This window comes from Anolis carolinensis, chromosome 1, assembly GCF_035594765.1.
Source record: "Anolis carolinensis isolate JA03-04 chromosome 1, rAnoCar3.1.pri, whole genome shotgun sequence".
NCBI classification, from domain to species: Eukaryota; Metazoa; Chordata; class Lepidosauria; order Squamata; family Dactyloidae; genus Anolis; species Anolis carolinensis.
This window is the reverse complement of record NC_085841.1, coordinates 262340084-262367616: the sequence shown is the minus strand read 5'-3', so window position 1 is coordinate 262367616 and position 27533 is coordinate 262340084. Positions and strand designations below refer to the sequence as shown.

General features: G+C 37.3%; 1 protein-coding gene across 2 annotated transcripts in view; it reads right to left on the bottom strand.

The window, feature by feature from the left end:
- The window catches only part of lrrc56 (leucine rich repeat containing 56), a 52894-nt gene that overhangs the window by 17122 nt on the left and 8239 nt on the right, over window positions 1–27533 (bottom strand). For both annotated transcript variants that reach the window (XM_003214782.4, XM_062967582.1), the window contains exons 2-6: window positions 25144–25310; window positions 21830–21917; window positions 12808–12868; window positions 4608–4704; window positions 3410–3607 (exon numbers count right to left, since the gene is read on the bottom strand). In XM_003214782.4, coding sequence (XP_003214830.2) covers window positions 3410–3607; window positions 4608–4704; window positions 12808–12868; window positions 21830–21917; window positions 25144–25299 — 600 coding nt within the window. In that variant the 5' untranslated portion in view covers window positions 25300–25310. The remainder of the gene's footprint in view (window positions 1–3409; window positions 3608–4607; window positions 4705–12807; window positions 12869–21829; window positions 21918–25143; window positions 25311–27533) is intronic.

The following is a 27533-nucleotide window of genomic DNA, read 5'->3' as shown; positions in this document are numbered from 1 at the left end:
ATTAAGTGTGTCAAGTTTGGTCAGGATCCGTCATTCATGGCGGTCGTAGTTGTCTGTGTAAGTGGCAGCCAATCAGAAAGCTGCCACATACTCACATACATACAAACATACACTGACTGTTATTACATAGATATAGATATAGATATATAGATTTATTTGAACCTGACATTTCTCTCTTGATCGAGACCCAAAGCAGTAATCCAAATGGTACCACCATGGCCAGATTGGGTATCTCAAAGAATGGGTGCAGTTAGGACATAAATTTCAAATGTGCAAAGGCATTTTTGGCCACTACAGAAACCTGGCCTGCAGGTTCAGCACTGAGCTACAAAACTATGTTTTCCGAGGTACTGTCACTCCATCTAGCACAGGCCGGATCCCTTTGGCTGGTGCCCTTGTAATTCTAATTTTAAAAGATATACACACACACACTAAATCATCTTGCACAAACAAAGACAATGGGCAAAAGCATGCAGCTGGGGTAATGTAAAAGACAGGGCTTACTAAGCCTCCTCTGCTATCCATTCAAGAGGGGAGGGGCTGAGAGGTCTTTGCTAATGACTCATTTTATCTGGGAGAAATGACCAAACAGCATAATGAGGCAGCTGTATGATCAGACAAGGGCCAGACGAAATGCCTCAAGGGGGTGGTAGGCTTAGGAGATGAGGATTTCAAATAAATGCTGCTCAGAACAACCTCTGCACCATAAGCTCTCTTGACAGATGCAGTACTATCCCTATGCTCAACATATAGGTCTTAGCTACATACAATTCCATCAAAGGTGGGAGTTGCAGTAGCATGTACACCTTTTAAAAAATATACTGTACCTCAAATGGTCACTCTCCTTAGGAGTCCTTGGCATCTACATATATAAGATTTGAGTAGCTAACTTTCAATCCATATTGCTCCCACAAGAAGATAAGTGAATATTTACATCAGTGAGTCATCAGTTCACATAGCGCACAAAATGCATAAGCTATAGGTTTCCAGTCTGTAATGATTTTCTGATTTGATGTGCATCAAGTTACACATATACAAAGTGCAACGGCAGCAACAGCTTGCAAAAGGGACCACCAAATTTATCATTAGGTTGTTGGTTTTTTGCTTTAGATGTCAGGAAGAGATTAGTTCATCTGAAAATCAAATTACACTGAACAAGCATACAGCCCATTGTAGAAAGCTGTACATTTATTTGAAGCAGTATATGTCATTTTATTTCATTTTTAAAAAAAGTGAAAATAGCCAGTCAGAGGCAATGCATTTGTTTAGACGGTGTCTATAAATTATATGTATGCTTTCTCCACGTTAAAGGAATCAAAATAGGAAGCATGCAGTCTTAGACTGAAAAACATTTTGTTTACAAAGGCCTTAACTAGACTTTGTAACTCGTGTCAACCATGTTATTATCTATCTACCTGTCTATCTAATTGAATGTTGATGGTAATATATTTTACACTGCCTCAAATATCTACAGATGAGGGTAATAAATATTTTTTAAAATAAATAAAATAAATACAATCAGCTTTACGCTGCCTCCACTAGCAAAGGTAGAAGCAGCTGTAGCTATATAGCAGTAAAGATCAAATGCAGCCAGATATGTGAGACTTTGTTTTTTTTTCCTTTTCATGTTACCCAGTTATAGCACAATGGTTCTGCTTTAATTACTATGGCTGCATCCCATGGCATGCTGGAGTTTCTAGTTTGGGAAGGTACTAGAGTTCTCTGGCTGAAAATTCTAAGGATATCCCTCTAAATTGTAAATTCGAAGATTCCACAAGATTATTCCTGATTTAAATTTCCCTCTAGTTCAAACCAATGATTCAGAAAGAGACAACATAACATAGCTGCATGTGTGGTTACAACTTCCTGCTGTGCCATGCACTATCTGTCTAAAAAGTAAAAAGGGTAATAAAGACCAAGCTAGGAAAAAATGGGATTCTACTTTATTTAATCATTTTCCCTACAATGGGTAAAGAGCATCTGCCTCTAGGATCACTGAGAATCCATGAACAGCAAATAAAGAAAAGAGGAAACCAGGAAAGACTGCCAGTTCCACTGGCTTCAGACAAGTTTCTGGGCTCAATTCAAGGTGTAGGTTATTACTTATAAATCCCTATACGCTTCGGATCCAACATATATTTGTGACTGCATTTTTTTCTACAAACTGGCACGGGCTCTGAGATCAACAAGGGAGGCCCTTCTCTCGGTCCCACCACCATCTCAAGCGTGGTTGGTGGGGACAAGAGAGAGGGCCTTCGCAGTGGTGGCCTAGTACCCTCCCAAAAGAGATTAGATTAACTCCCACCCTTCAGTCCTTCTGCTCCAACCTGAAAACATGGATGTTCAAACAGGCTTTTGACCTCGAGTAGGCTGAATGGGCCCATATGAAGTTGGCTTTTTGTAAATTGGTGGCAGCTAGTTTTATCTACTGTTGTTATAATCTTATGTGACTTGTTTTATACTTATGTACTGTTTTTACTTACTGTATGTTACATGTGAACGCTGGAGTGCCTTTGTAAGCCACCCTTCGAGGAGATGGTAGCAGGATATAAATAAAGATTATTATTATTATTATTATTATTATTATTATTATTATTATTATTATTATCTATCCCTAGAATTTTGGGCAATCAAAATGGAAATTATAACAAAACTGGGGACTAATGAAAAAAAGAAATTATTCCTATATGTTTGGTAGACAAAGCTTTGAAAGGGTCTCCAGAAGATTCAAAATGTTTTTGTTTATTTATGCTATGGTTACCTGACATAGCAATAATAGTAATAATAATAATAACAAAAACAACAACTTTATTTTTATACCCTGCCTCTATCTCCCCGCAGGGACTCGGGGCAGCTAACATGGAGTCATGCCCAAATTTCCACATTAACAAGATAAAATACAATTTGCAATAAAAACAAACATCATTAACATTTAACGCAAATTCAACCACCATTTCAACAATAATATAATAGCGGATAAAACCGCCTATTGCATTTCATGCGTGCATACTGCTCATTTTGAATAACAAGTCTTCTGAAACATGTTCATCTTTTTGTGGTGTAGAACTCTATCCCTATTCTTTCGATGTTATTTTTGCCCCTGGTACCAAAGTTTCTGTTAAAGAGGGAAAGCCCAAAGACATATCTACTTCGTTAACTGAAATATACCTGTACTACTCATACAGCTTTGATGTAACATGCTACCTTGCCTGCCCCAGAACAAATTATATGACAAATTACATATCATCTGTGACAAGCATGTAATGTAACACATTCATTTGAAATAACTAACATTCTAAATTCAGCCCTGGGTGAACTTCCATGTGGCAAACTATACAGTACTAAGTCACAAAACAATTTCATTTTATGTTTAAAGTTAAAATAAGATAAATCTACAATATACACACACCTCTGGAGATTGGGGACTTGGTTTCAAGCATATAAGATTTCCCTCCAGTGTAAGAGTAGACAATTTTGCACAAAGCCCCAGATACTGAATCTGACTGAGATCTTCAATGCTGTTTCCTTCAAGGTCTAGAACCTCAAGATGTTCCAGCTGGCTCACTTGACTTAGGTCACTAATGTTGTTGTAGGCTATGTAGAGTTCCTAAAAAGAAAAACCAGAAGCAATGTATAAATGTTTAAGATTTAACTATATATGGCACTTTTAATTAAGACATTGAACTAAAGTCTTCCTGTCTGTGTACTTGTATATATGATGTGCCTTTAAATTGGTTCAGACTTATGAAAATTCTACCATAGGGTTGTCTTGGCAAGATTTATTCAGAGGATATTAGTCTATTCTTTCAAGTGCTGTTATTATCTGGTGCTTTCCAATCAGTGCTGACTTATGGTGAGCCTACTGTAGGATTTTCTTGGCAAGATTATTCAGGACAAGTTTGCCAGTCCTCCAAGGCAGAGAAAGTGTGCCCTGAGTACATTTCTATGGCTCAGCAAGGATTTGAATCCTGGTTTCCTGAAGTCAGACCAGTACATAGCACTGGCTCACAAGAATTTATTTTTATATCTAAATTATTATGAATTCTCAAAAATCAAAGTCTGCAAACAGAATACATGACAGCTTATGATGGAAGGCTATATGTTAAACCTTTTAGAAGAAAACACGCATACACACTGAGCCTGAACTCACTGACCAATTCCTTTCAGAGGTCCGGGCTATTTGGCTGACAACATCTCCTCGTACAAATCTACACGGGCCCTGAGATCTTCGGGAGAGGTCCTTCTCTCAGTTCCACCTCCATCTCAAGTTTAGTTGGTAGCTACTCCTTGACTCGGAATTCCCTTCTTCCCTCGGAAACTAGTATGGCCCCCTCCCAGCTGACAAAAACCTTTTTATCCAGGCAGGTTTTAAAGAAGAAGGTTTTTAAGATCAAGTCAGGGAGTTTTAATCATTTTAAACTGTACCATTGATATTTAATTCTATTTTAATATTTGTATATTTGTAGAGTTTAAATTGTATTGAAATGCTTTTAATGTAAGCAGTTTGAGTCTTCATGTGGAGCTAAAAAGTGAGGTATAAATAAATATAAAAATAATAATAACAATAATCAGCACAAAGATATGTGTCAAATCACTAACAGCCCCACCTTCAAAGAGCAGCAGGAAGAGATCCCATCTAAATCTGGAAGCCTACAGCAAGCCATCCACAGGACTTGAAGATTAGTCAGAGCTGTTCCAAGATCCCTGAAGGAATAAAATTTGGGACCTTGAAGGTCAGATTCATCAATTCCTTATCAGAGTAGTAAACTTCAGTTCAAGATTTCAAACAAGTGATCAATGAATTAAATAGGAAACTAATGTAAACTGCACTTCAACTTCTATAAGCACAGATTTTTTTATTACAAATTTCATCCCAGTTAGATTCAAAGGCTGATTACAGAACACGTGCATAATTCCAAAAAATAGATTTCAATCTTTTAACAAATGAAAGAGAACAAAGCTTGAAAAAAGAAGGAATGCAGCAACAGTCAAAATCTCTGAATACCTCTTGGTTTCATTGGGGTTTTGGCAACAAGGTCAAAGCAATTAATCCTCATAACTTTTCCAGATATCCAAAGTAAAAGAGATGTTCATAGAACACACATGAACAAATGCATAACGTACACAGATCATTAATAAGGGCATAATCTATTTGCAATATTTCCCAGTCCTATTGATGCTCCTTGCATTAAAACAAGTATTATATCACACTAACTTGATATAATGCTGTGTACAATGACAAAACAATTAGTGTGTAGTTTGATTTTATTTAACTAACTGGAAAACTCTTGTGAGCCCTGAGGTATCTACCCTCCAAGCTGGACATTCTGCAATTCCAGTTTAATTGAAATAAATTCATTGTTAAAAGCTTGCCATAAATCATGTTATACTGCCATATTGAACATGAACCCAATCTCCACCCAGTCATTTTAAATATAACACTTTTTCCAAGCAATAAGGGTTTTATGGAGCTACAGTCATAGAAACTTTCAACAATTAACAACACAATCCTATGAATATATTTACTAAGATATAATTCCATCAACATTCATGGCACTCTCTAGTCAAAACAAATGCGTGCCTTAGAATAAATTCTGTAGTATTAGCTTCCCAAAATTCAATATGTTAATATGCTTTTTTTTTCATGTCAGGAGCAACCGGAGTTGCTTCTGGAGTGAGAGAATTGGCCGTCTGCAAGGACGTTGCCCAGGGGACACCCAGATGTTTTGATGTTTTACCATCCTTGTGGGAGGCTTCTCTCATGTCCCCGCATGGAGCTGGAGCTGATAGAGGGAGCTCATCCACGCTCTCCCTGGGTGTGATTCAAACCTGGCAGCCTTCAGGTCAGCAACCCAACCTTCAAGTCACAAGGCTTTTATCCCCTAGGCCACTGGGCCTCCTTTAATATGCTTTACAGAATCTCTCTTATATAGAAGGCACTAATGGAAATCAATTATCTAAGTTGGTGATAATTACTGAAAACTTGGGAGAAAGCAATGTGGTATAGCACTAATTGAGATTTTGTAAACTGTGACAGCAAGACATTCAAGAAGTCAATTTCAGCCAAATTCATTGATAAGACTCTCTTTGACTTCACCAATACAAATCTGAAATGATTCCAGATATCAGATCAAGGGGGTGGGGGTGGCAACCCAACCTACAAATCTCACTGCAATTTGTTAACTCTGTTGCAAAGAAAAGGGACATCTCAGAACCAAGTCTACACTCCCCTTCTCAAACACAAATTAATATCCATGGTTGCAACTCTACTCCTATACACTGGAACAGGCCCCACACACTTCAAAGAGGCTCAGGGTCTAAGCCATCTCCTTCTCTGGTTGTAACAGCACCAAAAACACCAGGTTCTTTATGTTAAGGTGGGGCCTCCTGTAATTCCACTTGAAGTGTCCAGAAGCCTGATTATCTCCAATTCAGGTCACTTAGAACATGAGCAGAAGTGGAAGTGTGGTGTTCAAAACAGTCCAGCATGAAATATAGGAACCCCATGTAATGTCCATAATCTACCATATTCTTTAGTCTGTGAAGAGTTATCTGTGCAAGATCAATGGTGTGAGAAGAAGAAAAAACAGGTTTACTGGTTGTTCCTGGCCTTCTTGAAAACAGGTCAGTTTTAGGCTTGTGTGTTCTGAATGTGTACATCACCCTGTATTTCTAATACTTCAGGGTCCAGAGATATTGCATTATAACTAAGCCAAAATTGATAAAACATTGAATTAAAGGCCTCATTTGACTAAGCAGATTCCACTCTTCAAGTCTGCAGTTCCATGAGAAATCAGATCTTATGCACAAGAAATACACATCTGGTTGATGACTCTGGGCACACAACCTTCTGCCATACCATGGGGGTGGGCAAAGTGTGGTTTGGAGCATTTGAGGGTGATTTTTTTTATTTTGCAAGGCATGGGTCTGCGCCATTGCTGGAAGAAACATTAACAACCTTAGATATGCAGATGATACCACTCTGATGTCTGAAAGTGAGGAGGAGCCGAGGAGCCTTATCACCAGGGTGAAAGAAGAAAGTGCAAAAGCTGGGTTGCAGTTAAACATCAAGAAAACCAAGATTATGGCAACCAGACTGATTGATAACTGGCAAATTGAGGGAGAAAACGTGGAGGCAGTGACAGACTTTATATTTCTAGGCGTGAAGATCACTGCAGATGCAGACTGCAGCCAGGAAATCAGAAGACGTCTACTTCTTGGGAGAAGAGCAATGGCCAACCTCGATAAAATAGTAAAAAGCAGAGACATCACACTGGCAACGAAGGTCCGCATAGTTAAAGCAATGGTATTCCCCATAGTAACCTATGGATGCGAGAGCTGGACCATAAGGAAGGCTGAGCAAAGGAAGATAGATGCTTTTGAACTGTGGTGCTGGAGGAAAATCCTGAGATTGCCTTGGACCACAAGAAGATCCAACCAGTCCCTCCTCCATGAAATAATGCCCAGCTGCTCATTGGAGGGAAGGATATTAGAGATAAAGATGAAGTATTTTGGCCACATAATGAGAAGACAGAAAAGCTTGGAAAAGATCATGATGCTGGGGAAAATGGAAGTAAAAAGGAAGAGAGGCCGACCAAGGGTAAGATGGATGGATGGTATCCTTGAAGTGACTGGCTTGACCTTGAAGGAACTGGGGGCAGCGACGGCCGACAGGGAGCTTTGGCGTGGACTGATCCATGAGGTCACGAAGAGTCGGAAACGACTGAATGAATAAAGAAGAAGAAGGGTTTGCACCTCTGCAAGGTCTTATGGTGGGCTAATAAAAAGGCTCCTTATTTGACGGGCAGAAAGCTTGTCCCTTTTAGGAGTGGCAGACGGGTTTTTTTATATAAAGGATGTCTTCTTTTTATATAAACTGATCAAGATGCCAAAATAGTATCTTGGGGTACGAGCACTTCATAAAGATAGAAATACATGCATCATGACATTTATGAATATGGACAATATGGAAATATTACAGAAAAGTGCATGAATTCATTAAGTGGAACCAATACTTTTATTTGGATTATGACAGATGGTGTAACTGTTTAATACACATGGAAAAAGGAAGATTATTGTGCACATAGCTAAATACGAGATAGATTGGGATCTGCACTAGGACTTGTAACTTCTTTTTACAGTAAGTTCAATAAAGGGAAAAATACAAAGTAAATTCATGATGCATGGACAAAGATCAACTTATCAAAAAGCACTGTATAATTAATGTTGAGACTGTAAAACCCTTTTGGTAACATTTTCAAATACGCAAATAAGCGAAGTAGATGTGTGTGATTTTAAATTCATTTGCAATACACAGCACTTTCCCCTCACAAATAGGTTGAATTAATACACTCAGTTATTTCAGTCTTCCACATCCTCCTCATACCACATTTAAATAATGGGACTCCCTTCCTCTTATAAATCACTATGTCAAAAGATACTACTCCCAAAGTTCAGTTGATTTATTGGTGTCCCATGTCATGAAGTCAGATGTGCAGCACAGAGAAGAAATGGTGACCAGATTTCTACAATGCCATGTTCCTTTATTCCTTTCTGGTCAATAACATTTTTTCACACAGTAAACAGATCAAGCACTATCAAACCATAACCTTACAAGAAAGATACTTTGCAAAATTTTCCACAATTTTGCAATTTGCCACAATGTAGAAAATTGGTTGTCTTTAAATGACTTCCAACACTATATTTTCTTATACACATCTTTCTTGTTGTAAGATAAGTTTCAAACAATAGGCAAACATAAATTCACAATAATTGTTCTTGTAGAAAATTATTTTTTCAGTGCATTGTTGGATGAGGAGCCTTTTAACAACAGAGACTGGTAAGGATGGCCAATTCTCCAGGTAGTTTCCTAATTACACTATTATTTCCCAACATGCAACTCTTTACATTACCCAGGAGGGGATGATAATTGTTCCCTTCTCATTTCTGATTCCATCAATCACTTACTTCTTTCATTATCTTGGAGCATGATATTAGAGGTACATTTCAAACTCATTAGATATTGAGTAACATGGGTAACATTCATATTGCACAGTAGGGAAACTGAAAATTATGCCAGATCGTGGACATTACATGGAGGACTCCTGTGTTTCATGCTGGCCTGTTTTGAACATCATACTTCTACTTCCTGGCTACTTCTAGGCAGATGCCCTCACTACTGACTATGCAATCTTTTTAGTTGTCTCATGCTAATGGATGGATCCCACTCAAACATCTACAAATCAGGTTCACTAATTGCACCCTTCACACTTAGTTAATAGACATTAGTTCTTTTTCCCCACCCTGGACATTCCACAGGTATATATATATATTCCTCTTGCTTTACCACCATCAGATCCCCTGAAGATGTAATACTAGGTCCAATGAAAGCCATCTGTCTGTCTACCATACTGTTGGGCTCTCAAGACCAGGGGTCCCCAAACGAAGGCTTGCAGGCCAGATGTCACCCATCCCCCATCCTGAACTTTATAGACTTGGAGTCACCCTAAGCCTGAAACAACTTGAAGGCACGCAATAACAATAACAACAACAGTAACAACAATCCTAATTAACTTGACTATGTCATCAACCAAAAGCAGGCCCACGTTTGAAATACTGGTAAGTTTATGTTGGTTAAATTGTTCTTCATTTTAAATATTATGTTGTTCATTCATGTTTTTTGCACTACAGATAAGATATGTGCAGTGTGCATACAAATTCATTTGTGTATTTTTTCAAACTATAGTCTGGCCCCCCAACAGTCTAGGGACAGTTAACTGGCCCTCTCCTCAACAAGTTTGACGACCCCTGTTTAAGACATTGAAAGCACTAGTCTTCAACAGCAGGAAAAAGTAGGAAGTGTATTGCCTTCAGTCACTGCACTCCAAGATATGTTACATGAAGTTATATATCTTATTTAATAGTGCCAAGAGAACCAGGTCATTTTCTTGAAAAATTCAACACACATAGTAAAAGGATGCTGAACTAAGAAATTAAATATTCCTGCCAGAGGAAAACCATTATTACATTTGCTTTTCAAAAACTCTTTTCAGTAGCTGGAAACATTGTGGCAATTTTTAATTTCATCATTAATGTGGTGGGGACCAAAATTATCTCCCAGACACTGATGCAGACAAACACAGACAGATATGTGAAAAGGTTAGCACAATGACAAGAGACAGTTTACGAAGCCAGACTTAATTAGCTATTTAATTGGGAATGAAAGGCAGACATAAACTAGAGTGAAGGCCTAATTCCAGGAAGTCAGTCTTATTGCACATATTGTAAAAGACTTTTCTTCAAATAGACATGCTAAGAATTGGGCTACATGTCATACAGAAGACACAAAATAATGCTTTTATACAAAGACCACACAGTCTTCAATAGCTTGAAGAAAATGATATTTTTAATGCCTCTAGGTTTAGCAAACAAGCACCCAAAATTTACCACTGCCTCAAAAAGATTCAAAAATGTTACCAGGAACTTAAAAGTACCAGGGCACGGTAATTTTTAGAAAGTGGGTTACTCTCAAGAACCCAAGTTTAATTTAAATTAGTCAGTTTACATACAGCTCTTCCCTGTTCAAAAGCAAACCCCGTTAACTTCTATGGAATGTATTCTCTTGTAGGTAAACATCACAATCAATTGGACGTACTTCCAATTATACAAAAAGTTACACTGGAATTGACTTTAACATGCATAATTCTCATCTCCCACTCTCAATTTTATTTTATTTTTTTTTAAAAAAAACAATCTGTTACATACAATATAAAACACGCTCTTTTTAGTGTGTCAAAGCCATGTCTGCAACAAATACATTGTATGTTTACCTAAGTCTGTCCTTTAAATTAGAAAATTTAGAAAAAAGATAGCTATTAGCCATAGATGTGGCATTTGGAAAATGCATTTAACTCTTAATCACATACTGAAAGGTTATCAATCAAAAAAGAAAAAATATATATTTCCCAGAAACATCTCATGACTTTCCTCAGGAAGTGTTATTTCTTTCCATGTAAAAATTCATTTAACATGAAAAAATTCAACTGTTTAAAAAAACCCACACATTTTTTACCTGACTATTGGTCTTTAACCCCATGAAGTAATTGATATATTTGATTTTAACTGGTCCTAGTCTATATGCTACTGGCTTCCCCAGACATTTTCATTAAAACAACAAAAGTATATCTAGGAAAAGACTGTCTTGCTTTACTCTATAAATGATAAGTCATTCAGCAAATGGGGTCTACTCTGTATGCCCAAAGAATTAACTATGAAAGTCTAATGGAACAGAAAAAATGTATCTATGTTTTCCCACATATCTCTTTACTCATCCCTGAAATTAGAAAGCAGAAGCAATTAGATTAAAAATTGTGGCTGTTGGCCTGACTAGAACAAATACCCCATTAGCTTTGATATATAGTCATTTTTTGCCAGAATCATTAAAAAGATAAGCAACATATGCCATCATGGGAGAGTAAAATATAGTTTTTTAACCTGCTCTCTTCTATGAATGTTTCATGTTTCTCCCTCAATTATTACTTCATAAATCTGAGATTACTTGGCTGAAAAGAAATAGATGGAAGCAACAGAGTAAAAGTCTCATAAAATAATGTAAGGTAGAAATCCAAAAGACCTAAAGCAATATCTTTTAATCATACACTGTGTATATAGTTCTATGCTAGCCAGCTAAAAACAAGGTTTCTGACCTCTAAATCAAACATTGGCAAAACATGACTTTTAGACTGCACATGGCCCATGGATCCTTCTTTTGTGGCATCTAAAACTCCCCATCACCAGTTCCCACCCTGTAGGCCCCAAACCCTACCAATTTTAAAATGAACTGGACGCCAAACCAGACACAAAACCCAATCTGCCAAGCTGGGGAAAAGGAGGGAAGGCTGCCTTTCTCCAGTTGGGGTTTTTTTTTCTGTGTCAGGAGTGACTTGAAAAACTGCAAGTTGCTTCTGGTGTGAGAAAATTGGCTGTCTACAAGGACATTGTCCAGGGAATGACCGGATGCTTTGGTGTCAGGAGCAACTTGAGAAACTGTAAGTTGCTTCTAGCATGAGAGAATTGGCCATCTGCAAGGACATTGCCCAGGGGAAGCCCAGATGTTTTGATGTTTTTTACCATCCTTGTGGAAGGCTTCTCTAATGTCTCTGCATGGAGCTGGAGCTGATAGAGGGAGCTCATTCACATTGGATTCGAACCGGCAACCTTTAGGTCAGCAACCCAACTTTCAAGTCATCAGTCCTGCCAGCACAAGGGTTTAATCCACTGCGCCACCAGGGGCTCCTCCCTCCAGTATGGGTAAGAAAAGGGAATGGGATGGGAACAGCTTGCCTCTTCCTCTCCTCACTGCCCTTCTCGCTGGGTCCCTAATAGAGGCAGGTTTCTTTAGTTGCTTTTCTCCCCTCCCCACTTTCCCCCTCAAAAGCATTCTCATCCCCCCTTTCTAGTTTTTTTTTCCTTGTTGGTATCTTTACAGTGCTACAAGACTCTTCGTACCAAAAAACAACGGATTAGTACACATTATGATCCCTCTGGAAGGAATAATTTTGGCATTGGCTTCCTGTGCTTTTACAGATCACAGAACACGAATTTCACCTTTTAAAGTGTTTTTCTACTTGTCATCTCTACAACAAAACTGAAGGGCTCAACAGAGCTTTATCAGCATACACAAGATAAAGACCTACTTCAGTCTCACTGGGTATAAAGATATAAAGATGTATATTTACAAGGTGCCATTGTGAAACAGGAGAGTAAAAAATCACTCTGAACTTCTCTTTTCATGTTATATCTCCTTACCTTACAGAGGTAATCTTACTATGGTTCAGTTTCAGATGTTTTAGATTAGGAAGATAGGTACCTGTAAAATAAGGGGGAAAACACAAAAATATCCAGATAAATACAGTAGCCTCTATATGAAACACACACACACCCCATCCCTGAAGATATACAGGTGTTCATCTCAAATGACAGTAAGACAATTGAACCAATGGGACTTGAATTAATGTTCTAACAAGTCCTATTCACTTAATGAGTACCTTGTCATTTGGACCAACCCACTGGATTTAGCACATAATTGTTCTAAAAATGCCCTTTATATAATTGTTCCCCATTGTTTTAGGTGGATTCCTGAAGTGCTAGGTACTTTCTCTAACTTCTTTATTATGAAGAATAATAGAAATTAAAAGATTACCAGGACTCTATTTGACATTTCAAGTAGCAATATTTTAAAATTTGGGTTGTTGTGAGTTTTCCGGGCTGAATGGGCATGTTCTAGAAGCATTCTCTCCTGATGTTTCGCCCACATCTATGGCAGGCATCATCAGAGGATGAGACCCCTCAACCTCTGAGGATGCCTGCCATAGATGTGGGTGAAATGTCAGGAGAGAATGCCTCTAGAACATGGACATACAGCTCAGAAAAATCACAACCACCTAGTGATTTCTACCATGAAAGACTTCAACAACACATTTTAAAAGCTGTTTGAAAACAACTTTTGGCTGAAATCAGTTCTCACCCTATAGATGGCTTATAAAAGGGACTGCAGCTAGCGGTATGTGCTAGTGAGCCCAGTTTCGCCTCAAGTGGAACAGGTTTTTGGTGAGGCTTGGTTGTTGCTATTGTTGTTTGTTTGAAATGGATAGGAACACAAAAAAGACCAGCATTAGAGTATGTGTACACACAAACACACAGTCATCAAAATAACTTGCAAATGGACTCATATATAATCTGTTCTCTATGTATGTACATACAAACACACATATACGTGTATATGTGTATACATACATACCTTGCTCCGTTTTTGTACCCATCTTATGCTTTGCCACTTCACTTCACTTATTTCTATGATTCTATGACAAAGGCAAACATTGTCCCTCTCTTCAAAAAAGGAAAAAAGTAGATCCAGGAAAATATCACATCTCAATATCAGGAAAATATTAAACCAAATTATATAAAAGTCTGTTTGCATCTTTATGTCAATACAATGGTTAGGAGGAGCCAGCATGAGTTTATTAAGAACAAATCCTGCCAAACTAATCATACACACTAGTTTAGTAAGATGATTAGAAGGCTGTGAATGTAATTTGTCTCAATTTCAGCAAGGATCAGAGAAGGTCCCCTGTGCTATTTTGATTAACTAATTGTTTAAAAGTGGAATAGATTGGAACACTGTCAAACGGATCCAAAATTGGTTGGAAAACAGTGCTCGAAGAGGTCTCAATTGCTGTGTTTAAAACTGGAAGGAGGTCTTGAGTAGAATGCCTGCTATATTCTGAAGTACTGTGCTGAGTTCTGGACACCTCATTTTAAGGATATAGACAAGTTGAAGCAGATTCAGAGAAGGCAACAAGGATTCTAAGAAGTATGAAGAATAAAACATATGAAGAAAGTTTGAAGGATTTGGGCATGTTCAGTTAAGTGAAGATAAGACTAATGGGTGACGTGACTGCATTCTTTAAACTTCTAAACGTTTGTCCCAGAGGGACAGGGCAGGCCTGTTTTATGCTGTCCCAGAGGACAGGACCAATTTAATGTTTTGAAATGATAGGAAATTAGATTTGATCGAATATTAAAAGGAACTCCTTGAGAGTAAGAGTGGTTTGGCAGTGGAACCAATTGGCTAACCAATTGGTGGGTCTCCTTTTCTGGACATCTTCAAAATGAAGCTGCAGCACTACCACTTACGGCTAATTTAGCTGGAAGGTGTTGGGCATGATGGTCTATGAGGCTTCTTCCCATTCTGATTCTACATGACTCTTCCAGTCAAGCATTTTTGACTTTATAGTCCACAACATTCATAAGCTTGTTTGAAAATCAAGTTGCAAATGGACAATGTAATATTGCAAAATGGTGTTCCTGTTATTTTTAAGGTTGCAATCAGTTCTACCAATTTTGCCTCTCTGCCAGTGGAATGGTGAGTGCTGTGATATTGAATCCTGCACCTACAGCTCCTCATGCACCTTCCTCCCCATCTGTTACATAACCCTGCACAGCAGTGAATAACCCTTTCACAGGGGAAGTTAAAACCCCAATGCATTATTGGAAGTTCGTTTGCATAATATTGGATTCAGTCCATTGTCTGGGTAATGTTCTCAAAACTGCTTCCCTTAGAGTTATTGCTTTCATTTACATGCAAATTTACACAAATAAGCAATCAATAAAGTGGCACAGCATGTAATTCCAAATGGGAGGAGGGAGGGAAGAAGATCCCAAGAGCCTTACCCATCTCTTTGTGTAAAAGGAACTAACAAATTAAAATGAAGTTATCAATTAAGTTAGAAATTTGCCAATTTAAAGTGCCAGCTAAATAACAATTGTATTTAACCAAAGTGATGGACTTAGTTGGAGTTTCAACAGTAATTTTTTTTAGAATTAAATTACCAGTTAATAAAATGAGCCACAGTGCTAAAGACTAAAGCAGCTAATGGTTCTTTTTCCAAACACTATTTCTCTTGAATTTTTAGAGAACTATTTCTTACTTTTGATAAAATCCTCTAGGACTGGTGCATCACAAGAGTTGGGTCACAAACAAATAGAACAACATAGAAGAGGATTAGTCATCTTGACACCTCTATGATTCTCCTTCTCTTTACACCAGACACCACATGGAACTTTGTTGTGGTTCATGTAACAAATAGTATATCTCAGAAAGTATGAAGATAAAGCAATGAGATAAGAGGGAGAAATAAACAGAGAAAATATCCTGTGGATTTTTCCATATGTTGCTAAAGGTCTCACAGTTTTTCAAAGCATCCACATGACATTGCCTTTTCCACAGAACATCCAGAGGCAATTCTCTGTACAACAAAACCTCCAAATTGATTGTGGAAACATTCCTGGACTTCGCATGGGTACATGAAATCACAAATAATAAGTCCTCCTAAAATGAAGGACTTCTGACCCAAGAATACTATAGAGTTGAACTATCCTTATAGTGGTGGTGGGAGGAGAAAAGGGCTTCCTGAGGATCTCAAAGCCTGGGCTGGCTCATCCCTAGAGATATGGTCTACCAAATCGCTACCCTACTTCCTTCATTCTCCCTCCCGTCCTTGCTGGCTGCAAATGTCTAAGTGGATTAAAACTACTTTTCCAAGAAATCTAAGTGGGCAATAAATAAAACATTTTGTTGCCAGATATCATTTTTATATGGAGGTGGAGGGTGTTGATACGCCTTTAAAGAAGGGAGAAAGGGAAAGAGGAGATTTAGTGGGCTTGGTGAGAAATAGGACTTTTAAAAATTCCTTCTCTCCAAAGTGTCAAATGGAGGAGGAAGTAACATAATAGATGGCATTTCCTCCTATTACTCTATTAAGCTTTGAATGTAGTATTATAATGCAATTTAGGTCTTTTAAATTTGTTAATGATTAACTTAACACTTAATCCTTTTCCAATAATACCCCCCTTCTTTAATCTCAGTCGTTAAGATTTTAGGTCCCCTGCGTCAGGTTTTGTTGCAGAGGTAACATACATTTACATAGGATCAAATCTACAAGTAGACACAATCACTACAAGAGTTTTAAACAATGTCCCCGGGCTTCACCACTGCTCATGAACAATTTTCTTCACAGACAAAAAAAATCTAGTACAAAAATTGTCTGTTTCGGTTTGCCATAGGAATACATTCTGTCCCATAAAATGTAATCGTATTCGGACAAAATTATCCTATGCCATTTTTTAAACATGATGCAAATAAGCTGATATGAACCTTCAGATGAGAAACAAACCCTTCCTATGCTGAAAGGTGGGTGGATAGCAAATGCATGCTCCTTTGACCCTCTCCAGGAAGAATCAAGCAGAGAAAGCCTGGACTGGAAGGACTTGGTGGAGACTGCCACAGGCAGCTCACTGTAATGAAACCCAAGACGTAATTTGGGAATGCTCAAGGCCAAAAGAGGAATGCAAACAAACAACAGTGCTGCAAAGCTCTGGACCGCTCCTCACAGAAAACATTCTTTGTCACATCCATGACACAAACAGTGAGGTATGGTGGGCATGCAGGGTATGGAATGAGAGGAACCCTGCCAAAAAGTGCACAGCCCCCTTGAATACACTGAGATAAGGGCATTTTAGGCATACATTTGGTGATGTACAGAAGACACTGCTGTACCACAGATAACATGAAGTTTGAAAAGATTGTAGAATTCAGTCTTAAAGTACTGCAACTTCTGAACAACAGGCAGCCTGAAGAAATATTGTGGAGGGAAGCAAAAGTCATGCATATGGCCACTGATAAATAGGCTTCTTTTCAGGATATGTGTGTTGTGGAGGTTCTAATGCAATACACCAAGGACAGATCCAACCACTGATGAACAGGCAGAGTTCAGAGATTCTGGTAGCATATGCAAATTAACACAATTTTCTGCACCAACTTATTGCTGGCAGAGGTTTGCTATTCAAAGAGTGAATATATATTTGCACCATTCATCAGAACAAGTGATACATGCCTCTTCCCCTTTTCTTTCTGAAATAGGTATGTAATGGATATGAAAACAAGCAGACAGCTTCTCATTTGTGGGAAATTTGCTTAAAAGGGCCACTGCAGCATCCAAGCAATATGTTCTGGTTGCCTACAGTGACATAGAACGGCCCTTCATAGTGGAACATTCCTCTCAGAAGAGACCATGGGGGAAAGGAGGGCTGTGATAAGAAATTACCTCACAATACCACTAATGCTAGATTTCCCTGAAAATAAGTAAAACCGGCTGTTTTATTTCAGGATTAATTTAGCTCTGTTTCCTAACTTTTGGGGTTTACAGTTGGAAATGACAGTGATAATATAATAGGAATAGCATTTGTTAAACAGAGAAATTACAATGGTAACATTTTTATTTTATTTTGTGCATAAAAGGAAGCTAATCAGCTACCTAAACTAAATGTGCTGCTTCAAGTGAACATGTGTTTTCTGACTCTAGATGCTTGGGTACAATCATTCTATACCCTTCTGTTCACATGAGGCACTTTTATCCTCTCAGCTACATTGACATTCCAATGGGATCAAGAAATACCCTAGAAATCATGCAAAGCCAATTCAGCCCTTGGATCTGACTTAATGCAGTTTATCTAAAACAGATTCTCGGGAAATTCTGATAGTTGAACCAAAGACTCATCCAGTTTACTATGCTATACAGAACTGACTCCCTGTATTTAACATTTTAATCTATCATTTAATCTTACATATAAATTGGTAGTATACTTGGCTGTAGACAAGTCTTAGATAGAAAATTGTAAAATTGCCTTCTAATTTAATAATGAAATAAAATATGTCAAACTTTGGCCAAACCTTTACTGTCACGAAGATTATCTAATTGGCAAGTCATAACCTCTGGAATGTAAGGGATGACAGCAACCCTGAATATAAAGATAAGTGACTCATTTTGAAGAGCCAGTAAAGATGTTTGAGTAACAGATTATGGCTTAGTCATGGAAAACCAATGGCCTTGTGCGAGTCATACCCTCTCAGCCTCAGAGGAAAACAAAGGCAAACCCCCTCTGAACAAATTTTGCCAAGAAAATCCTACGTTAGGATCACTTAAGGGTCACCATAAATCAGAAATGATTGGGAGGTACATAACAACAATAACAACTGTTCCTAGATTTTAAAAGATGATCTAATTATTAGCTCACTGGGTAATATTCTGAAGCTATGAGCTTGAAAAGCTGAATGGACTTGATGCCATTGGATTCGACAGTCATATGGCTAAGATCAAAATGAATTTACAAGAATTCACATATATCCAATGAAGTACCTATTTTCCTAGCTGTAAAAAAGTGCCATACACGTCTAGTTAGGAGGAATCTGGTAAACTGAGAATCTGAACTTGGCATATTTCTATGCAAAGAACCATAATACTTTGTTTATGTTTATATGTTCCCATTAAAAGTACCCAACTTTTGTACTTACTGATGAAATGTATAAAGTCATATACTAATAAATGGTACAAAATATATGATTTTGCAGAAACTCTTGTTTAATATTAACATCTTCTCTATAATGCTTTGGCTTGTCCCAAGGGCCATCTTTGGGGGGGGGGGGGGCATGTTAAGACAGAAGATATGAATTGCACAAAACCTCAGCTTAACGCTGGCACAAATTGAACGGTTAGCTTGAAAGAATCTTAAAACTAGATATACATGGAGCTGGAGCTGATAGAGGGAGCTCATCTCCCCGAGGTGGATTTGAACTGGCAACCTTCAGGTCAGCAACCCAACCTTCAAGTCATCAGTTCTGTCAGGACAAGAGTTTAACCCACTGTGCCACTGGGGGCTCCTATGTCACACATTAACTTGTATGATCCTTGAGTAATTTTGTAATGGAAACTGAAGCCCATCTATATATACTCCCATGCACATATCTGAATGATCAAAAGTAATTGAAGAAGACATCAGCACAACAAAAAAATGGCCAGTGACTGTCTTGAATGCCTACTTAACAAGTTAACATTAGGACAAAGTAACTGTGTGCAATTACAAAACCTATTGCTTCATATTTTCTAGTATGCTTGTTGCTCACAGTACATGATACATAAGCACTGGTGGAAAAACCTACTGCTTATTATTACTGTGACCATGTGTACTAATATTACTGTTCAGATGAGAGTGGTTGTACTTGTATACACCAAACAGCAGCATCTATGCTAGAGGTGGGCAATGTGGCCTTGAAGCCACCTGTAGCCAAGGACCCCGGAAATGTTTTTAAGCTGAAATAGTTCAATATTGGCAGGTAGGCTGCTATTAATTTTGTCTACTTACTGATACTTGGAGGAGAGGGACAAATTACTTCTCCCATTCATTATCATTGTGACACCCTTAAACATAGTCTATTAAAAGCTCTATGTGTATTTAGTGCCCTACATGTTTTCAGTTGAACTTATTTCCATGTAAGTGCATCCAAATTGCTCACAGGCAGTCTTTATTATACCTAAGTGACAATCGCTGTCTTGAGATGCCTTACTGCTTTATCATTTAGTACACTTATTATTCATAATTCCTTAATAGTCTTTGCCACATAAGAGACTTGACAGTCCATTTTAAAAATATCATTCCAGGGGATCTTACTCTTTACAGCCTAGTCTTAGCAGGAGTATCTCAAGCACTGCTCCCTATTCTCACTTTTGTCGCTGGTTATTACTATTATCCATGTTTGATACAAGCCTGGTTTAGGACACCAACAGGATAAATAAGCAAACTACTAAAAATAAGTCAATTCTACATAGAATGGATTTAAATATGAGTGTTAAATATTTTATTCCTCATATGTGAATTTGACAACTATAACATTTTCATTTTCAAGAATGAGCCCAGATTATTTTGTCATATATTTTTTTAATCCAGAAGGAAGGCAGCCTCAGACATACAATCTATTTCAGGGGTCCCCAAACTAAGGCCCGGGGGCCAGATGCGGCCCTCCAAGGTCATTAACCCGGCCCCCGCCCTCAGCTTTAGACTTAGACTAGCCCAAAGTCTGAAATGACTTGCACACAACAACAACAATCCTACTTGACTATCTCATTGGTCAAAAGCAGGCCCACACCCCATTGAAATCCTGATAGGTTTATGTTGGTTTAAATTGTTTTTATTTTTAAATATTGTAATTGTTTATTTACTAATATTGTGCGATGGTAATAATATAATATATTGTGTATACATATAATGTGGCGCAGGTGGGAGAGCAAGCCAGCTGCAATTAACTGCAATGAATAATTCTGACCAGGAGGTCATGAGTTCGAGGCCCGCTCGGAGCCTATGTTTGTTTGTCTTTGTTCTATGTTAAAAGGCATTGAATGTTTGCCTATATGTGTAATGTGATCCACCCTGAGTCCCCTTCGGGGTGAGAAGGGCGGAATATAAATACTGTAAATAAATAAATAAATAAATAATATTATAATGTAATACAATATAATAATAATACAATATAATAATATTAATTATATATTATTACTAAAAATATTACAGTATAGTGGTATAGTACAATATAGTAATATATAATGCTAATATTGTGCTATGCTGATAATATAATATATTGTATGTACATACAACTTGTAAGCCGCTCTGAGAGAGGGTGGGGTATAAATGTAGTAAATAAATAAATAAGTAATTGTTGTTGGGGGGGGGGGGGGTTGCACTACAAATAAGATGTGTAGTGTGCATAGGAATTTGTTCATTTTTTAAAAAATGATAATTCGGCCCCGCAGTAGTCTGAGGGACCATGAACCGGCCCTCCACTTTAAAAGTTTGAGGACCCCTGATCTATTTAGTGAAGCTGCCAGAAGGTAAAAACCAAATTAAGTTGAAGGCACACTCTTCTGACTAACCTAATTTGTGGTTCTTATTTAAAGAAGTCTGGTACTATTATGGGTGAGTTTACCAACCATTATTTTACAATAATAGCTCAGCATGTTTTGAATATACAGTCAACCCTCTGCATTTGCTAGGGTTAGGGGCACAGGATCCCCATAAAAGGGGAAAACTGCAAATAAAGAAATGACTATTTATTAACCTGAGAGAACACCTCTCTGGGAATTTTTAGGTCATCCAATATGTCTTTATGGTCAAACCTTTGGTGGAAGCTGACCACAGAATCATAGATTCTAAGAAAGAATCCATGAATAATTAAATCTGCAAAATACCAAATTGCAAATGTAGAGGGATAACTGTAACTCATTTGTCAGTAATCAACATTCAGTAATGAAAAATTTTAAAACTCACACAGAACAGGAACTAGTCCAATTGGGAAACTTCTAACCCTTTGATATTAAGAAGGCTTAAACCCCAGCTAAGAAAAGGCTACGAAAGTTTCAGTAAGTATCAAATGTTTTCTCACCAAAGTTTCCCAGGCTGTTCTCTTTTGTATCTACACGCATTTCTAGGACCCTCACTTGTCGCAGATCATCTAATCCTGTCAGTGTTCTCTGCAACGATAAGAAAAGGATAATTATGAAACTCAGCATGGACATACCTCACAACCTCTGAGGATGCCTGCCATAGATGTGGGCGAAACGTCAGGAGAGAATACTTCTGGAACATGGCAACGCAGCCCGAAAGACATACAACAACCCTGAAATCTAATAGTTTATAGAAGATAATACTTTCCCCACTCCCACATTTGAAATTCCTGAACATCTTTGGACAGATAACCTGAAAAAATAAGGGAGAAAGTATTGCAACTATGATGGGAAGCACATAAATATTATCACATTTTTTCTATTTTAAGATGCCTTACCATTGGTCTTCAATCCAATCAAATTGAAAATTCAAGGCTCTGCAGAAATCATACAGTTTAGTTATATATTCCATCCCAGAAACCGATTAAAGACTCAAGTACTAACCACGATCGGCCCTTCTTAATTTCCAAGACCAGATTGGTGCCTTTAGAGCAGGCATGGGCAAATGTCGGCTGTCTAGCTGTTTTGGTCTTCAGCTCTCACCATTCCTAACAGCTTACTGGCTTTTAAGAATGGTGGGAGTCAAAGTCCAAAACACCTGAAGGGCTGAAGTTTGCCCATGCTTGCTTTAGAGTATTTAGGTCTTGAGCCCAAATATATATCATTAAATACATCCTAATAAATTCACATTCTTTCTAATAATATACCAGATATGGTGGTAGAAAATAAATGGAGGGGGGAATGCTGTTCCATGAAGGACAAGAAGCTGTGAAAAGTTACTATGACCTGACCAGTAGAAACTCTGGTAGTCACCAACATTTATCTCATCCAACACCACCCCATTAATCTCTCTTTCTAAAGCAAGGGTATTTGTACTCAAAGTAGACCCTTTAAAGCTAGAAATAGATATCATCTACTACTAATTACCTCACAGAGGACTTTTAACAGTAAGAGTTAATTGCAAGAATTGCACTCCATCTCTGGATGGAAATACTGATATTAATCCCATTTATTGACTGTGATTATGATTATTGGGATTATAAAAGATAATTTAACCCATCTGACTGAAACCCAGCTGGGGGACCATTCAGTATACAATACTATGGAGAGTCAACAGCAAGCTTTAAGGTACTCAACTATAGGATGGAACAGCAAACTTTACCAAATATATAAGTTCAAAAAATTTGGTCACACTCAAGAGTGAAGAGCAATAGGATCCAAAGTACTGAAAGAAGAAAGGAAACACAGGCACACAACATTTCAAAATATTTCTCTTAATGAAATACTAGCAGAAGGGGAAAAATGCTCCCAGATATCAAAACAAGTAAAAAATATGGTATAAATGTGCTGAGGAAAAATGATTTTCTGCTACTCAACCATTAAGAAAATCTAACTACTAGAAAGGCACAGTGCAAATTTGTTTGTAATTGTTTATTTGAACAACATTACTATTTATAAACTTGAAAAAAGCCAAGAGAAGTTAACAGCATGAAAGCAGCTGCTTCAACATGAACATTAAAAGGGTGTAGCAAACATAGTTTTGTGTTTCCTTGACAATGTTAGATTTTTTTTTAAAGGAGGAAGTGTTTGCTTCAACAATGCCCACTCATAAAGAACTTCTCAGAAAAAATGAAAGTCCATATTTGGTTAAAAAATAATGTAACTGCCAGAGATAACATTGAACAGTTAAACCACAGAAGCTGAACCTTCACCAAACACAACTCTGACTTGGCTGAAATGTTTCATAAGCCACATTTAAAATTAAAATTAAAAATTTAACAGTAAAATTTGGAATACTTTCATTAGTTTTGTAAGATTAAATAATGATACGTTTTCAGTTTCTTTTAAAAGAAAAGAACATGAAAACATTTCAACTTTAGAAATTTTTTACAAGATGATTAACTGATATCTGGCACCAGAAAGATTAATTAATATGTATAAAAGGCCCACTAATGTGTGTTGGAAATGCAGTCATTAAGAGGTGATCCAAAACCATATGTGATGAAGAAATTCTGGACTCATCTAAAATTTGATGGAGGTCACTTTTAAATTAAAAATTCATATGAAACCTGGGTTCTTTGGTTTGATGGACATTTTGATATTTCCCCAAAATATGTTTATGGCTGCCAGACTGTTTGTGTATAATAGAAGGATACAGCTACATCACCTAAGAAGATTGGATGATGAAATTGTATGACTTGACAGAGGTGAATAAACTCATGACTTTGATTAGAGAAAACCCATTAAATAGTTATTATAAAACATGGGAATTGTTGCTTTTAGGACCAGTTAGGGAGATTATCCACATTAAGATTTTGAGAACTGTAGGATTGAGTGATTAAGCAGAATTATAATAAGTGGATAATTATAATAATTTACTGGGAATTTGGAAGTCAGTAATCTTTCTTCCTTTTCCTTTTGTATTGTAGAATGTTAGTTCAGCAGGTTAGTAGTTTTATTATGTGTACTGCATTAGCCTTATATTTAGTTACATTTATATTTTTCTCAGAAAATGTTGTTTTATTCTATAAAATGTGTCTTTAATAGAGTTTTTTTTTAAAAAAAAAATCCACCTTCAGTCTGAAGTGGTACAGTTGTGCAGTAGGTGAAATCCAACATGATTTCTGAGAATATGCTTTTATCAATTCTCTGCCATCTTTTGTTTGGTTCTTTAGTCAACAAAGGACATCTGCCTTTTGCCTGAAGGCAGGTATTTTCTCAAGAAAAATTCTTTCACACATTTAAAATAAAAGCAAATTAGTTCTTTCCTTTTAATTATTTTAAAAGTAAATTAGAGAGAGACCACAGCAACCTTGCTGAAACTCTTGAAATACAAAGAGTATTGGTATAGTTCTCTTTTTTTTTGAATATTTTAAGCTACTCTCATTTTAACAAATGCAGTGTATTAACTAGTTATCCCTCTGATGACATCGGCCCATCTCAAGCTTTCCTCAGCCTTTAACTAATATGCAAGCAAATAATGCATGGCACAATGTAAAAATAAAACAACTAGGGGATCAGCCTCACTATTTTTCAAGAAACTACAGTGCTGCTATTTTATTATTACAAAATATTATACAAATATTAAGTGAATATTTACAACATATTCTTTATTCTGAACATAAAGGTATTCTGAACAGTAAGGTGCACCCAATAAAAGTTTCCCAAGGTCTTCTGGAGTCCTAGTCTAGCACTCAAACCACGTCACTCCATTAACTTTCACTATAGATGCATTGACATGATATTAACTTACCAGCTTATCAGGAGAAAGATATTCATCCACAATTTGTTCCTCCTCTTCTTTAATGGATGGACTTGGATTTAGCTGACTTTGCCAATCAAATTCTGTAACCCGAACTGTACTTGACCTTGCCCTCAAGAGTCTTTCTAATTGCCGTTTTAGCTCCATCTCAGAATTCCCTAAATATTAGCAACACAAGAATAGAAGGCCGTTTTTAGTCCCTGTATTTCAGAATCAGCTTGATTATAAGGTTATGCTAAAATCCTGCAGTGGTATAGAAAACCAATTTCTAACCCAAACCTTACGTTCATAGCAGTCCAGCCTTTCCCATACTGGTTAGGGATAAGGAAACTTGCAGTCCAATACAACAGAATGCCAGATTGACAAAAGATCCACCTATCTAATCTAATATAGGTTGAGCATCCTTTATCCAGAAATACAAAATACTCCAGAATCCAAAAATGTCCACATATGTGGGTGACACTTTTATTTCTGATGGTTCAGTGTACACAAGCTTTCTTTAATGCAAAACAATTATTTAAAATAGTGTATGAAATTACTTTCAGGCTATGTGTATAAGATAAACATGAAACATAAATTATGTTCATGTTTAGACTTGTGTTCTGTCTTCAAAGTATTTCATAATATGGATATGAGAATATACACATTTCAAAATCTGGAAAAATACAAAACACTTCAGGTCCCACACATTTCAGAAAAGGGATACTCAACTTATAACTAGGAATGACACCAGTGAGAACCTCATGTTCCAACTGCAGGCACAGGGTTATACCAAGCCAAGGAAGTAAAAGACAAACTGAAAGCAACATCTACCAGGAACAAACACTGGGCTCAGCATCTCCAAACTGGGACTATGATAATAAAATCACAGATTTAAAGGGGCCCTTGTCATTTAATTCCAATATGTGAATTGATGCATACAATCTGTAGCTAAAATATATTCAACATTTGATTTGTGAGGCAGTATTGGAAACATCCAGCAAGTGAGAGGACAATACTTCCTAAGATAACTGATTCCATTCAACAAAAATCTATCATCCTGTAACATAAGCACTTCAAATCTAATCATGGGTTGCAGCAAGAAAAAGGACATTACAGCCTTACAAGATGAAGAATTCTGCAAATTCTAGATGACATCCCTCTAGATTTTTCACCTAACATGAGAAGGGCAAATAAGATATTAAACAGAGAGCCATATTATTGGTAGTAATTGTTTTAAAACTATTTACAAGCTGCTGTCCTATTCCTGGAGTCTATACAGGAACAGAACAATGGGTTAAATAGTCTCTTCTTTGGCAGTAAATGTATATATTTAAGTCAACCAAACTCAGTCATAGTCCCTACCATACAACTCTCTATAATGACAGTACACTATAATACTCTTCCAAACAAATAAAGAATACGTCTCAAGATGTTTTGTGTACACTTCTGTAACCTGTATGCTGAATATTCAGGATTGGTCTCAAATGGGGCTGGGCTGTGGCGCAGGCTGGTAAACAGCTGCTGCAATAAATCACGTGGCGGGGTGAGCACCCGTCAATTAAAAATAAAATATAGCCCCTGCTCGTTGCTGACCTAGCAACCCGAAAGATAGTTGCATCTATCAAGTAGGAAATAAAGTACCACTTATAAAAGTGGGGAGGCAAGTTTAACTAATTTACAACGTTAGAATGAGGAAGTGAGGAAGTGCCATCAGAGTGGATGATGAAGCAGCTGCTCCCCCGTGGCCAGAATCGAACATCCCCTCAGGAGAAGGTTAAATTGCCTCTGCGTCTGTCTGTCTGTTGTCTCTGTCTCGGTTTGATGTGTTTATGGGCATTGAATGTTTGCCCTATATGTACATAATGTGATCCGTCCTGAGTCCCCTTCGGGGTGAGAAGGGCGGAATATAAATACTGTAAATAAATAAATAAATAAATGATCACAAGATTAAAACGATTAACTTTAAAATAAATTAGAGTGTAATGCTTTTGTAGCAAAATTGATCTGATTATGATGAAACTTGGGTTTAAAGCAAACATTCTTACATTTCTGGATGACACAAATTCTAATAATATAGCCCATTATTTATAAAATGTCTTCTTACAAATATCTGTTTAATACGTTTCACCTCCCACATTCTATATGAAAAAGGATGGATATCAAAGATTTCACCTACTTCGAGATGAAAATAAAATTAAGGGGCAGAGTAACACTGAAACAAGTGTTAAAGAAGATCCACAATGGTTGATCAAAGAGGACCCATAATGTTAGACACTGATTCTCAACCTGGGGTCCCCAGATTTTTTTGGACTTCAACTCCCAGAAATCCTAACAGCTGGTAAACTGACTGTGATTTCTGGGAGCTGTAGGCCAAAAACAACTGGGGACCCCAGGTTGAG